Source organism: Ammospiza nelsoni, chromosome 15 (assembly GCF_027579445.1).
Source record: "Ammospiza nelsoni isolate bAmmNel1 chromosome 15, bAmmNel1.pri, whole genome shotgun sequence".
NCBI classification, from domain to species: domain Eukaryota; kingdom Metazoa; phylum Chordata; class Aves; order Passeriformes; family Passerellidae; genus Ammospiza; species Ammospiza nelsoni.
In genome coordinates this window covers 16,824,200-16,838,736 of record NC_080647.1, presented here as the reverse complement: position 1 = coordinate 16,838,736, position 14,537 = coordinate 16,824,200, and the positions used below count along the sequence as shown (strand labels likewise).

Sequence of the window (14,537 nt, the reverse complement as noted above, 5' to 3'; positions counted from 1 at the left end):
TTATCTATGACTCTATTGCTTAGCACTTCCACAGAATTAGATCAAAGGAGTGCACAGAGAAATTCCTTCTCAAAAACCCTTAACCCCCATATCTCCTCACTGTGCTCTAATCAATGGCAGGAAAGGACAGAAGCAGAATTGTTTGCTTTTCCAATTTAAAAACCAGTGCTCTTTGCCGTTTTTCTCCTCAGGATGAAGCTTCAACAGCTTCAGTTCCTTTTTTAATTTTTTTTCCCAGGACATTTACATAGACAAGCACCTCCTGAGATGCAGTTCTGAAGTGAATGAATAATCACTCCTGCCATTCCGCATATTTTTCCGCTGTGTCTTGACTCTTGTCAAGTGTGTGGCTGCAGTCAGAAGCACAGCATCCCTCTCCAGGGAGCATGCATAAACCTGGGAAATTTCTGAGGGCACTTCACTTAGTGTATAAAAAGAGCTTATAAAAATATCAGAGATGCATGAGGAATGAAGTGCGAGGTCTGTGAGAATCAAAGCTCCTCGCCTGCACCTTGTTTACCCGATTTGAAAGCCATTCAGGTATCTTGATGGATGGCCACAGATCTTTCTTTGCTTGCAGGCAAAGCTCAGTTATTCTCCTGTGGGTTTGTCTGTTTTCTTGCCATACTGCCTGGAGGAATAATGATAGAGGGCTGAATATTTGTATTGCGCTCTTCAAAGGCACAATGAAAAGTCTTGCTTGAGCCTGCACAGCTCAGAAGAGTAATAAAGAGGCTTTTACTCCCAGATTTCTAGAAGGAAATCAGGTCGTGAAAAGATCTTTATTAGGACTAGGTGAGGGAAGTGGAGCTGCTCCCTGTGGATGCTTTTCTTGGTTTCTGGTGGTCTGGAACGCTGATATGCCGTAGTGTGTTCCATGGTGAGGATGGTGTGGTCTGTCCTGTGCCACAAACCTGAACGTAAGTTTGGTGGTTTCAAAAGCACTGAGTGTCCAAATGTGACCTTCCCTTTTCCAACAGCCATCCTTTCATTTGTTCACTGTTGTCTGCAGCAGTGTTCCCATCTGGTGTGTGAGCAGTGGCCTGTGCTAAATGAAGCTGTTTTCTCTCAAACTCCATCCCAGCAGCACTTGACCACCTTGGATAATCTTGTGTGAACGTGGCACTAACTGAGCTGTTATCAGCAGCCTCAGAGGCAGAGTTTGGGGTGGCAGGAGGGGATATTTGTCTATATTTGCAACTGTAAAAGAGCCATCCCTGCTGATCACTGGTGGTGCATGACTCAGAGCCCCTCCTCTACGGGCTTGTGCAGTTGCCAGATCTCTTTGTGCAGTTTGGGAAATCGTCACAGAAATTTAACCTGTACGGCTGCATCGGCGCGTTACAAAAATCAGGACAAGTGGCTCTTAAATCTTAACTCTTAAATCTTAACTCCTCTTTGAACTTGGAAGAAGAAATAATATTCAGAGGGCTGATGGTTCAGTGGTCTGACAAAGTGGGCTGGAGTGTTTATTGAGGGAGCAGCATTATTTGGTACATCGTTCACGTAACGCCGAAGCGTTCTCGCTTGATGAAGGTTAGCCACATATTGCAGCTGTCACTGAACAGAGCTGCAGAACACTGTCTTTTGACAGCAAAATCATCTCTGACTAATCTTTTCATGCACCAATTTGAAAAAGCACCCTAAGACTGGTATGTAGGTCAAGGACAAGGACTTGGATTGCATTATGGTGATGTGAAGTGGGCAGAAAATGCCAGGATCATTCTTTAAGTAATTTTTAGTGTCTTGTTCCTCTTACTTAATGATCTCCTGGACAAAGATGGGAAATATGTTGAAAGCTAAAGAGGTCGCCACTGTTTTAACAGCATTCAAGAGTGATTTAGTGAGTTTGACAGTTCCCTAAACTTCATGTTTCCCATCAGTCTCCTTGCCAGCCAGAGAAGAAGCTTGTGAAGCCAAAGCCAAAGTACAGGACATGATTGATGGGCTTTCTATAGACAGCAGGAACTGGAGAGGACAAGTGATGCCTGGTGTGTGGTAACAGCCAAGTGTTCAGTGTGCCCACATCTGAAGGGCTGAAGTGTGTTTAAAGTCAGCTTTATGTCAGTGGAGAAAAGTAAATCATGTTATTTCATACTTTGAATGACACTCTGAAGTAATAAACTCTGGGGAAAAACTGTGGGCATGGATACTCTCGTTTGGACTAAGAAGTGATCATTGTTATTTACCTGATTTCTGAGAATTTCAGCTTCACTCCTGTGGCTTAGAGAAGTGAGTTATGAAGCTCCTTTCAGAAGAGAACTGACTCCTCTCACCTCATGTACAAATCAGGTCCATCACCATCTCAGTGGTGACTGTTCTCAGCCACCACCTCACAGGTGGCTCCAGGAGAAGTGAGATGAATAGATGGGTTTGTCATGACACCCCCCCAGACTGAGCTCTTGTGCAGACTGACATTTAAAAGCTGTGACTGCAGTTTTTGTTCTTATTCTCTCCAAACCCCACCTGGCTGAGCAAACTTCCCTCAGCAAAGTGTATTTTCTGCCAGGGTGGTACAACCAGGAGCAGGGGCAGCCTTTGGGAGTTCCCGGGGAGGTGAGAAGTGTTTGTAGTCTGCTACTCTGCTCTTTTGTGGATATTGGAATACATTTACTCATTCAGGAGAAGGTAAGGCAGAAAGGAAAAGGAATCCAAAATTACACAGTTTCAGTGTAAACGTGTCTCAGGACAGAAAGGAGGCAAAGGAAAACTAATTTTGGGACTTTTTATTAACACTAATCGGGTAAAGTAAGTTTGTATTTTAAAATACTAGTAAATGGCTTTTAAAATTTTCATGTTTGCTTTACTTATCACTCATTTAATGTAAATGTTAGTAATTCACTAGAGAATGTGCCCAGCCTTTTACTTAAAAGTCAACACCTTCCCCACTTCTGCCCTAGCCCCTGAGAGCTCCCAGTATATTCACTGCCAAAACCTGTAACTCCTGAAGTGCTGCCTGAAAGAGCACTCAGGAAACGCTGGTAGATTTGTCTCTAAACACTTTTTAGTGTTTTTCCAGTGCTTCTGTGTCTGATATCCCCTGTTCAGCTCTTGGGACCCAGGTATGTGTTGGAATTAACTCCTTGTGGGCTGTGTTGCTCCTGTTCGTCACTTCAGCACTCTGCCTTTGGAAAGCCAGCCCAGAGCTCCTGCATCTTTGTAAAAGAGCTGGATCCTGAGAGGTTTGCTGGGATACATCCCTTTAAATGATAGATTTATTCATCAGCTATAGCTGTCTGCTGGAATAAATACTGGAAAGCATTATTATTATATTTATTAAAGTATTTAACATCCTGGTTCTGTTGGGCTCTTGTTCCCAGAGGAATCTGTTCTGCTGGGCGTCTCTGCTCCAAGAGCACCTTGCCTTGGCTCAGAGCAGAATTAATGCACCCAAATCCTGCTGACACAGGCCACAAATACAAACCTACAGCTAAACACACATTTAAGCACTCGGGGTAGAGATGGATTTAATTTCAAGCTTAAAGACTTTATAATTGCTTCTTCCATGGGTTGGTATGCAGGATTTGCAAGCATCTGTCTTTGTCCTAGGATATGTGGGACCTTTTAATTTAAATATTGAAGCCAGTCCAACCTGAAGGTGTTAAACCCATGAATTTTGATGGAACAGTGGCAGGATTTTAGAGGTTATTCCCTCTTTCCTTTTGTCAGCATTCACCTCACTGCTGAATTTCCAATTGCTGCCACTTGTGCTGAGTTCATGTCTGCTACCACCAGAGAGATCTATTATGGATAAGAGACCTTTAGCTGAGATTCATGTGTCATCATAATTTAAAATATTTTAAGAACAGATTAAACTAAATTCCTGTCTAATTTGAGGCCATATGTTCATCTGTGGAGGATCTGGAGTTTGTTTTATTCGCTAGCTGAGGGTTGGAGCAGTTTGGGTAGCACCTGGTTTCCTTGAAGGGCTGGTCCAGCTCAGCTGTGTGATCTCCTTCATGGCAGGAATGCTGCCACTTGGATTTTCATCAGTGCTTCACTGCTGCTCCTCACAGCTATGGTTTTGATAGGATATTCATCCTGCAAAAAGCTGTCATGTCTTGGAAGTGTCTGATCAGGAATGTTGAGTTGTGTAGTCCCTTTCCCCCACATCACACAGCCCCCTCTCCAACTACTTTGTCTCATTTCTCCTTATTCTTTTTCTCGTTCCTCTTGCAGAAAGTACTTAATTAACAGGATGAACAGCCATTAGGTGTTTACCCTCTGCAGCTCACACTCCGGCAGCAGAATGTAAATAACTTTGCAGTCATTAACAAGGTTGAACTTTAAAAAGAAATGTGCTACAAAAGAGGGTTTCCTTATTCATCTCACTGTTTGCAACACTGCAAATTTGAGGAGGCTGGCATTTCTCCTCTGGAATATGTGGTCTCACAGGGCTCACTGGCTCTCTGCTGCAGCCATCAAATTAGGCCACACAGAGTTTCTCTCTCCTGTCTTGGGCTAATTTAGAAATGAGGCTCTTTGAATATTGCCCACTGGAATTTCCCTGAAGAGCAATCAGCCTGCTGCAACCACCATGTTTCCATTCTTCCTCAGAAGATCTTGTTCTTGGTAAAAATGCAGGCAGAGGGGTTGGTGTGGCCCTGGAAGTACGTGGTGCTGCTTGAGTGGAGAATGGCAGTGGCATTTCTCCTTCTCATGGGAGACAGGGATTCACAGGGAACTTGCATTCCTCAGAGACCTCACTGAGATATGCTGCTGCATCAGACACTGCACACAGGCTGCAAAATCTGAGAAAATCTGCCTTTCCAAAACCTGAATGGCTTTAATGGTGGAGGCCAGCACCATGCAGTGTTACTGTCTTGGTTTGGAAAACAGGAGTCTGCTAAGGACGGCAGGAGGAGAATGTAAACCCTCCCCATCCCTCCCAATTGCTATAAATTTTATATAAATTTTAAATTAAGGGGCTCTCAGGCAAAAATATGGGAGCAGGAAGTAACAGTTCTTTAATAAGCAAAGGAAAAAAAAAAAAAAGGATAGAACAAACAATGCAGTACACTAGAACAACATTGACAGAGTCAGAACCCAGCCTGACACCCTGTGGGTCAGGGTGTTGGCAGCAGTCCCATTGGAATTGTGGCTCAGCCCTCCTGCAGTGTCAGGGGTGGTTCTGCTGGAGCAGGGATCCTGGAGAGAAGGATGGATTCTTCCTCTGAAGATCCAGGGGAAGGAGAGGCAGCTGCTGTTCCTCTGGGCAATCCAGTGGAGAAGCCGTGCTGGTGTCTCAAAACCTCTGGATTATATCTGGGTAGGAATGCTTGGCTCCTCCCTCTGGGCTCACATCTCCCAGTGGGATGCTGTAGTTCTTATCAGCCATGCAGTGACATTCAATAGCTGTTATCAGCAGATGTCCCCTCCCAAGAGAGGAGTGAATGTGGTCACTCAAAGAGAGAGATAAGGCAAATTGCCGACTTGACAAAGGTAATCTGCTATACATCTGTATAGATATATTTCTGTTACAGATGGTAATAGGAAACATCTTGCCTTGCAATCTGGAACAGTTACCCAGTAGCCTTGCAGGTCTGAGAAGCTCTGGGCTGCAGGGATGTTGGTGAGCTCTGACCTTTGGGAGGAACCAAAGGTGATTTCATGGCTCCCAGGCTGTGTTTGGCTCTCACTGGTGACCTCTATGGGAGCTGCTGGAGTTAATTGATACAAGAACTGGGTCCTGCTGATTAAGACAGAGCTCTGCAGTTCCAAATTAGTGGTTATTCATCTATGAAGAGGATTCGCTCTCGCCATCCGCAGCAAGAGCAGCGACAAGAACTCCAGCAAACTCCAAACAAGAGGCTGCTGGCAGCAGCCACAATAATCAGAATAAAGGCAGAGGGATGCTGTGCTCAGCCCCTGTGATGTCTATCAGGGAGCTATTTCAGTTGCTCCCTGAGGCATTCACATCTCAACCCATCTGTGTCTGATCCTAAATTACTGATGACTGTGAGAGATCAGGGATTTCCCCATAGATGAGGGGAGGGGGGGTGGGACATAATTTTTGTGTTTGACAGCATGCAGAAAGTATTTAATTCCTGAGAAGTGGAATTTAGGTGACTTAAAAATATCAGTAAAGACTAGTTGTTAAGGAAAAGACACTCCATCCAGCAGTTGCCTTTTTTCCCCTTAAAAATATCCCCCTTGGTATAGGATTATGTGGCAATGAGCGTGATGAACATTGAAAATGAAATTCTCTAATAGCACAATCCACCTGCGAGCCAAATGTTACACAAAGACCCTGGCAAGGCTGAGAGAAGAAGGAGAGAATATAAAAGACTTTGTACTGCAGTAATCTCTAGAGTGCTTCCCAACTATGACTGGAGTTGCTGATCTCATTTCTTGGAAAGGAAAAGATATTTATCCCCATTTTCAAAAGCCAGGAGACTCAGCACCTTGCTCGCAAGTATCACAGGGGCGTTATCTTACCTCCCTGTGAACTGTATCTTCAGCTAGGGACGGGTTCTGCTCAACAGGTAATGGGCAAGGAGTTTGTTTTTGGGATTAGCTCCTCCAGAAATGCATCTGCAGGTGGGGACCACGCTGGGCAGTGTTTTGTACAACCACAGGTCCTTCTGTGGTGCTTTAACCCCAGGCTGCAGCTCAGCCCCAGAAGCCACTCGCCCACTCCTGCCGTGGGATGGGGAGAGAACTGGAAGAGCAGAGTGAGAAAAGCTGTGGGCTGAGATAAAGACAGCTTGAACAGGTGCAGCAAAAGCCATGTGTGCAGGCAGAGCAAAAGCAGGAATTCATTCACTGTGTCCCATGGGCAGGCAGGAGCTCAGCCATCCCCAGGGCTCCATCGCTGTCACAGTGACTTGGGGAGACAAACCCAGAATGTTCCCCCTTCCTCCTTCTCCCCCAGCTCTGTGTGCTGAGGGTGATGCCATCAGGTCTGGGATATCCCTGGGATCAGCTGTGCTGGCTGTGCCCCCCAGTTCCTCCTTTTCATTTAAATATTGAACCCAATCCAACTTGAAGTTGTTAAACCCGTGAATTTTGATGGAAGAGTGTCAGGATTTTAGAGGTTATTTAGAGGATTATTTTTAGGTTATTTAGAGGGTTTTAGAGGTTATGGTGAGGGTGAGGAGCAGGACAGGCCCTGGCTGTGTGCAAGCCCTGCTCAGGGAGAGCTCAAACACCCCTGGGTTATCAGCACAAAACCAAACCCAGCTGCTGTGAGGAGAATTAACTCTAGCCCAATCAAACCCTGCACAGCATCAGATGTTCAGTTCCTGCATGCACTGAGCTGAGCAGAAATGCAGAAATGCTCAGAAATGCTCAGAAATGCCACCTCTTGGTGACATTGCTTTTCACTGGTGCAGCTGTCAGAACATTCTCCATCCTGCCTGTGGGGTGATGCCTTGTGCTGCTGTTGGTGGTACAGACTGGAGGCTCCTGAAATGCAGCAGTCCTTGGATAAAATGCTTGTCAAGTGTTGGCGAAATAGTGTTTGTTAGCCATGTGTTCTCCTAGCAGAGCTTCTGGTGCAGTGCATCTGCCTGTGACTCTGGCCCATCCACAAAACTGGGACAAAATGCAGGTTTTTAGGAAAAAAACCCTTTTTGTTGTGCAGAAACTTTGACTGATGCCAAATGCTGTCACACACGGTACATTCATGTGGAATGATAAAAGGCTGTGATACACACAGGCACTATTTCAGGCTGTGGCCCATGAAAGGCTTTGCAAAAATGTGAAAAAAACACATTTGGGGTTACTTTGGAAAATTAACTTTTGCTCAGGAAAAGCCTTGGTAAAAGTGGTGTTGAAGATGTCAAGTTGCTTTTCCAGTTCTCTGCTCTGCTATTTGCAAAGTAGAAATTTCCTTAACCTTATGGAGAAATTTGAAATTATGGAGGATAACAAAAGTTCCACAGTATTATCAGAGCTTCAGGGTACTTCACACCTAAAAGAATGTACTTTTGTATTTTGTGTGAATTGATTTAGCACTATGACTCCTAGACAATCTTTAATAAGTTGAGCATTCAGTGGTTTAGTCTGGTCAATGAATTTGGGGGTTTAGTTTAGTTAACAGCACCTAGGAGCAAACTCACCATAAACCAATAAATTCTTTAGGCAGCACACCAGTGGCTTGGTTTCCCTCTTCATTATAATTCAGAATTCCAATGTTTCTGCACACTGGAAATTTTATTTTTCAGCCAGCTGCACTACTGGAGATAAAAGCATCAGTGTGTACTGATTTCAGATCTGTGATTAATAAGTTGGACTAATACAAGTTAGTAAAAGTCAACTTTGGTAAGTGCTTGGCCTTACCTTTAATAAACACAGCATTTGGTGGTTTATGACATTAGGGAGTCTCTTTGTGTGGTGTGCTTAAATTTCCCTTGGGCAATTTTCATTGAGGTTGGGATCAGCTTGATTGGAAAATTTAATGGCTTTTTCCATTTCCATTCCCTTTTGCCAATCTGCTCTTTAAAGCTGCTCTTTCATGATGTGTGAATTTGTCTCCATTTGAAGAACTAACATCAGATACAACTGAGAAAGCAGATTTTAGAAATGAGCTATTAGGCAGAGAAGAGGCACTTTTAAGATGCTTGCAAGTTGCACAGCAACCAGAGGAACATACAGTCATTTGATTTCTCAAATGACTTTGACTTTGACTCAAGGGAAAAACAGTTTTATTCTCCCCTCAGAGCCTTCTATCATATGTGATAAAGAGAAAATGTGTTTATAACATTTTCTCCGTCAAAAAAAAATTAAAAAAAGAAAAAGTTGTGCCTCATCTCAGAGAAGCAGCAGCATCTCTTGCCCTGTGAGTCACTGCAGAACACATCCAGTAACAGCTCCTGAGAAAACAGAGCAGTGCAACTCTTTGTTTCTTCCAGGTTTTAAACACAAAGCGCTGACCCTTCTGAAATCAGAGTTCAACACAGACAAACTCCAATCACTGCCTGGTGGTTTTCCAGTTTCTGTGGAATTGTTTCTCTTACCTGTCCAGAGCATCTGTGGCTGCCCCTGGATCCCTGCAAGTGTCCCAAGTCCAGGTTGGATGGATCTTGGAGCACCCTGGGACAGTGGGAGGTGTCCCTGCCCATGGCAGGGGTGGAAATGAGATGAGCTTTAAGGTCCCTCCCAACCCAAACCGTTCTGGGCTTCTCTGACTCTATGCTCATTCTCCCCATATATGGGATTTTACAATATTTTCTCATCACTACAAGCAGCAGGTCTTGGCTTTTTCTGTAGACCATCACCCCACGAGCTGTGGCCCATTTTCAGCTGCTGCATGTGCTGGTTGATTCCAAATCACACACTCTTCTGATATTATTTTCCCAAGCCCTCTGGAGCAGAGTGTCTTCAGTTATGTGCCAATGCAGAAGTAATCAAGAGCTTATTGTTGTAATAACACATCAAAATCCAGCTTCATAAATGCCAGATAGTTCCCTTGGAGAGCTTATTTTCTCTGCTAGCTTTGGTCATTCCATAGATTTGAGCTACCCAGTCCAAAAATGGTGTGATTCTGATGTAAACAGCCTGTTAAGACATATAAAATGTATTATCAAAATCTAAAAATACTTACAGAAGTGAATGACTTCATCAGAACAAGCAACTAATTTGTCCTTTTGTTTGACCTTGGTTTAGTCATTTTGAGCATGGCAGTGCCAGTGCTCTGCTTGTTTAGAGCATTCTGAGAACTGTGCTTAAAAGTCCTCCCAATACTGGGCAGTTTTTTTTGGTGTCTTTAAAAGATTTGGGTGTGGGCTAAAGATTTTTGAAGAAAAAGAGAGTTGTCTTGGTCTTGTAGACATCTTTGGTTAGTTCTGGGTCTGGAAAGGCTTGAGAACCATGGGGCTGTGTGACCGTGTTCACAGGGGTCTGAGGATGAGAGAAGAGATGAGGATCTGACTCCATGTTTCAGAAGGCTGATTTATTATTTTATGATATATATTACATTAAAAGTATACTAAAAGAATAGAAGAAAAGGTTTAATCAGAAGGCTAGCTAAGCTAAGAATAGAATCTGAAAGAATGATAACAAAGGCTTCTGTCCCAGACTCTCTGTCTGAGCCAGCTCACTTTGATTGGCCATTAATTACAAACATCCAACATGAGCCCATCCCAGATGCACCTGTTGCATTCCACAGCAGCAGATAACCATTGTTTACATTTTGTTCCTGAGGCCTCACAGCTTCTCAGGAGGAAAAAATCCCAAGGAAAGGATTTTCATGAAAAGATGTCTGTGACAGGGCTGTCCAGCTATAACCAGGAACATGAAGCCTTCTGGCACTGAGCAGAAATACCACGGCTACGTTTGAAATCCCAGAGGCTGTTTGGGATGAGGGCAGCCTGGAGGAGTTGCACCCTGAGCCTGTGTGGTGTGGTGTGGGTGAGATGCACAAAACCACCACCACAATGCTGTTTTTCGCAGAGTGAAAGTGAACTGTCAAATGTCACTTAGATTAATTTTGGCTTTTGCTTAATCCCTGCTGCATTTTACAGCTGTTTAATCCCTTGCTGAGCAGCCAGGCAGGTCCCCAGTGTGCTGTCCTGCTTCCCGCCAGGTGTCACCTGGCCACACCTCAGGCTGCTGTTGGCTGTCTCATGCCAGCCCACACACACACACTCTGCAGCACTCCACACACTCCGCTTCTCCCTCTCACACAACACTCTCAGAGCTTTGCACCTTTTCCCTCCTGCCTCATCCCTGAGTCACTCCTTTAGGATGCTGACAGTGACTTGTTCCAGGCAGTCTGGACCTGAAACATTGTGAAAAGGAACGTGCTCCAACACATGGGGAGAGAAACAGCTTGTAGTAATCCTGCTGGTGCTGCTCTGGCACGAGGCTGGGTGTGTGGTGAGTGCCTGATCTGCAGAAGGATGCTGCAAGGAGAAAAACATTTCTTCCATGAGAAGGAATCTGTAAGAGCCAAAATGAGGGATGTGGGACTCCAAGGGCTCTCCAAAATGCACTTTATTGTATCCAAGAGGTTACAGAATCCAGGGTCATGGGTGACAAAGCTGTGCCTACAGCTGTCAGCCCCAGCTGCAGGCAGGCCTGGACACCCTTTGGTTTTGGTCACAATGCATTATAGACTTTTCTTTGCTGAGCATCTTCATACAGAAGAAGCAATCTATACCTTAACTCTTATCTATAGCCTATCATAATTACTGTAATTACCATATTCATGTTACTGTTCCCCAATCACTAAAAGTCAGTACATTACAGTTTAAGCTAGAAGTTGTTTTTCAGTTTTCTTGCAGTGGAAAATTCTGAGACCTTTTTTCTACTTGCAACTTTGCTGACTTGTTTGCCTGTGCTCTCTTCCTGCTTGGTAAAAACATCTTCTTGTTTGGGGTGGGTTTATCCTTTGCTCTAAGCCATAAAAACCCCTTCTAACTAACACATCCTTTGCCTCCTTGGTTATCCAGTAAGACTGGCTCAGCAATTCTTTTTTCTATATCAAAACTTGCTTCCATCTCTATTCCTTCATCAGACTCTACATTTAAAAATCTTTCTGCTAAGCACACATATCTGTGAGACTTTCTTGTCAAACTTCATCCTTCCCAACAGGAATCTTAAATCCTACATAGAAAAAGAAGAGTGAAACTTCCCTCCTTTTTTCCCTTTATCTCCAAAATGTGCTTTTCCAGCCCATAGCTGGCCCCAAACATAATCTGAGGGGGCTCTAACACATAAGTGAGGGGGAGTGACGTACCAGTCAGTAATAATTTAATAATTATTATTTGTTTTTTCCTCCCCAGTTTGTTGCTCAGCCAAACTGCCAGCAGCTGCTGGCGACGCTGTGGTACGACGGCTTTCCAGGCTGGAGGAGGAAACACTGGGCAGTGAAACTCCTGACCTGTGTCACCATTGGGCTGCTGTTCCCCGTGCTGTCCGTGGCATACCTGATTGCACCCAAGAGCAGGCTGGGACTGTTCATTAAAAAGCCATTTATCAAGTTTATCTGCCACACCGGCTCCTACCTGACCTTCCTGTTCATGCTCCTGCTGGCGTCGCAGCACATCGTCAGGACTGACCTCCACATGCAGGGGCCGCCTCCCACCATCGTGGAGTGGATGATCCTGCCCTGGGTTCTAGGTAGGTAAATCCCACACCTGATCCTGCCCTGGGTTCTAGGTAAATCCCTCACCCAATCCTGAAAATCCCACACCCAGTCCTGTAAATCCCACACCTGATCCTGCCCTGGGTTCTAGGTAAATCCCACACCCAATCCTGAAAATCCCACACCCAGTCCTGTAAATCCCACACCAAATCCTGCCCTGGGTTCTTGGTATATCCCATACCTGATCCCGTAAATCCCCCACCAAATTCTGCCCTGGCTTCTAGGTAAATCCCGTAAATCCCACTCCCAATCTTGCCCTGGGTTCTTGGTACATCCCACATCCAATCCTGTAAATCCCGGACCCAATCCTGTAAATCCCAGAACCAGTCCTGCCCTGGGTTTTTGGTACAGCCCATAAATCCCACACCCGATCCTGCCCTGGGTTCTAGGTACACCCCATAAATCTCACACCAAATCCTGCCTTGGGTTCTAGGCAAATCCCACACCCAATCCTGCCCTGGGTTCTAGGTAAATCCCATAAATCCCCACTGAGTAGGGCCTGACTCTCCCCCACAGCAGCTGTGGGGCCCCCTCCCAGGCCCAGCAGTGCAGATTTGTGTCAGGCAGCTGCAGGAGCTGCACAGAACAGCTGGAACAGCTGGGCTCCTCCTGCAGCAGCAGCTCCTGCTGGCCCAGGGCTGCTCTGCTGCTCTGTGCCACCTGATGTGCCCTTGGCCATGACCCCAGTGCACTGTGACAGATGCACGGTGCACTCCCTCCTGCCTCCCCAGGCTGGGTGAGAGGAGAGGAGCAGCTTGGGAGGAGCTCCTGGGTCACACACAGTGTCCCTGCTGCTGTGCTGGCTCTGTCCTGTGCCTGTGCAGTGCCCAGAGCCTGGCTTTGCCATCCCTGCTCCCTGACCTGCTCCCAGCCTGGTTTATTCCTCCCAGATGAGCTGCAGGAATGCAGGAGAGGGAAGATAAGGCTCACTCTCTGCTGATAATCACCGGCCACATCAGCATCAAGTGCTCTGATATCAGCAGGAGGAGGAGGAGGAGTGTTGATTGTCTGAAGTTACATGTGAGGCTCTTATTGCAGTCTGGCTTGGGCAGCTGGGCAGAGGAGGAGGTGTCTGTGTGCTGAGGGTGCTCAGGTGAGGCACTGTGATGGGATGAGAGAAGAAGACAGAAGCCAGATGGGTGTGTTTTTGATGAGAGAGGACTATTCACCCTTCCACAGTGAGCTCCAGCACAGCAGCAGTGGAAGCCTGGGAGCTCCATCAGGATCCTGATCAGCTCCCATGTCCCTCACGTGCCACCCCTGGGAGCTGGGAGTGTCACCAGGCACTTTGCTCATGGGCAGAGGTTTCCACACCTTTCTCCTGCTTCCCCACACCTTTGTGGCTCTCCTGCTTCCCCACACCTTTGTGGCTCTCCTGCTTCCCCACACCTTTCTGACTCTCCTGCTTCCCCACACCTTTCTGGCTCCCCTGTGCTGGTGACACCAGGACTCTGCTCTTTGTTTCTGGCTCTGGGTCAGGCTGGCTCTGTGCTGAGCAAACCCAGCTGTTCCTGTGCCAAACCCAAAGCTGCTGATGGAAAACGAGGAAGGAAAGAAAGAGTTGCAGACGTGTTCACAAATCACTTTGGGTGCTGACCCAGGGCACTGTGCTCCTTGCACAGCTCCACCATTATCTGATGGAGCTGATTTATGCACTCAAAGGCAGGTGTTGGTGGAAACTTCAGAGTAAGCTCAGGGGGTTAAATGTCTTTTCTGAGCTTAGGTCATATATTCACTTTATCTTTAAATTCATGGTTAAAATTGAGGGAAATGGTAGGCATTTCAGTAAAATTGATTTGCAGATGAAGGAAGGATAATCCATTTTAAAAAACCTTTCAAAAGCACAATCCCTTCAAAAACCTTTTTTACAGCTGTCTGTTCTTGAGTTTCTTTGTTTCAGATAAATAGAGATATTGTATGACTGTTTATTAAATAGAGAAATTAGAACAGTTTCACCAGATTAAAGGTTATTACTTACAAAATATTTTCCACTACAGAAGGAGAGAGAGCAGGCACACACAGCATTGCTGTAGCTATAGTAACCAGCAAGGGTAACTCACTATAAATACAGTGTACGAGTTCTTCAACAGGCTCCTCTCCATTGATTTATTTTATTTTATGGGTTTGTGTGCGTGCAGAGACGTGGAGGCAGCTGTAATGGGATTACCTGGCTGGCCCTGACATTTTGCTGGTGTGGCCACTGACCTGCTGGCTGGCAGCTGAGCAGCTCAGATTGATATTTGGGGGCGTGCAGCAGTTCATTGCAACTTTGCTGCTCTTCAGATTGAGCATCCAGGTCCTTAAAGCTGAGCTGCAAGCAGCACATCAGTGACCACTGCACTATCCTGTGGTTAGGCAGGGGCAGCACTTGGGTAATGACATTGGTAATGCACCTGGAGGTGTACTTTTTGTTTTGTTTTGTTTTGTTTTGTTTTGCTTTGCTTTG

The 14,537-nt window shown here is 45.6% G+C and overlaps 1 protein-coding gene across 1 annotated transcript in view; it reads left to right on the top strand.

Annotated features, from left to right (window-relative positions):
- Window positions 1-14,537, top strand: part of TRPC5 (transient receptor potential cation channel subfamily C member 5) — a 72,094-nt gene that overhangs the window by 22,310 nt on the left and 35,247 nt on the right. Inside the window, exon 3 of the mRNA XM_059482972.1 lies at window positions 11,730-12,066. Within this exon, the coding sequence (XP_059338955.1) occupies window positions 11,730-12,066 (337 nt within the window). The remainder of the gene's footprint in view (window positions 1-11,729; window positions 12,067-14,537) is intronic.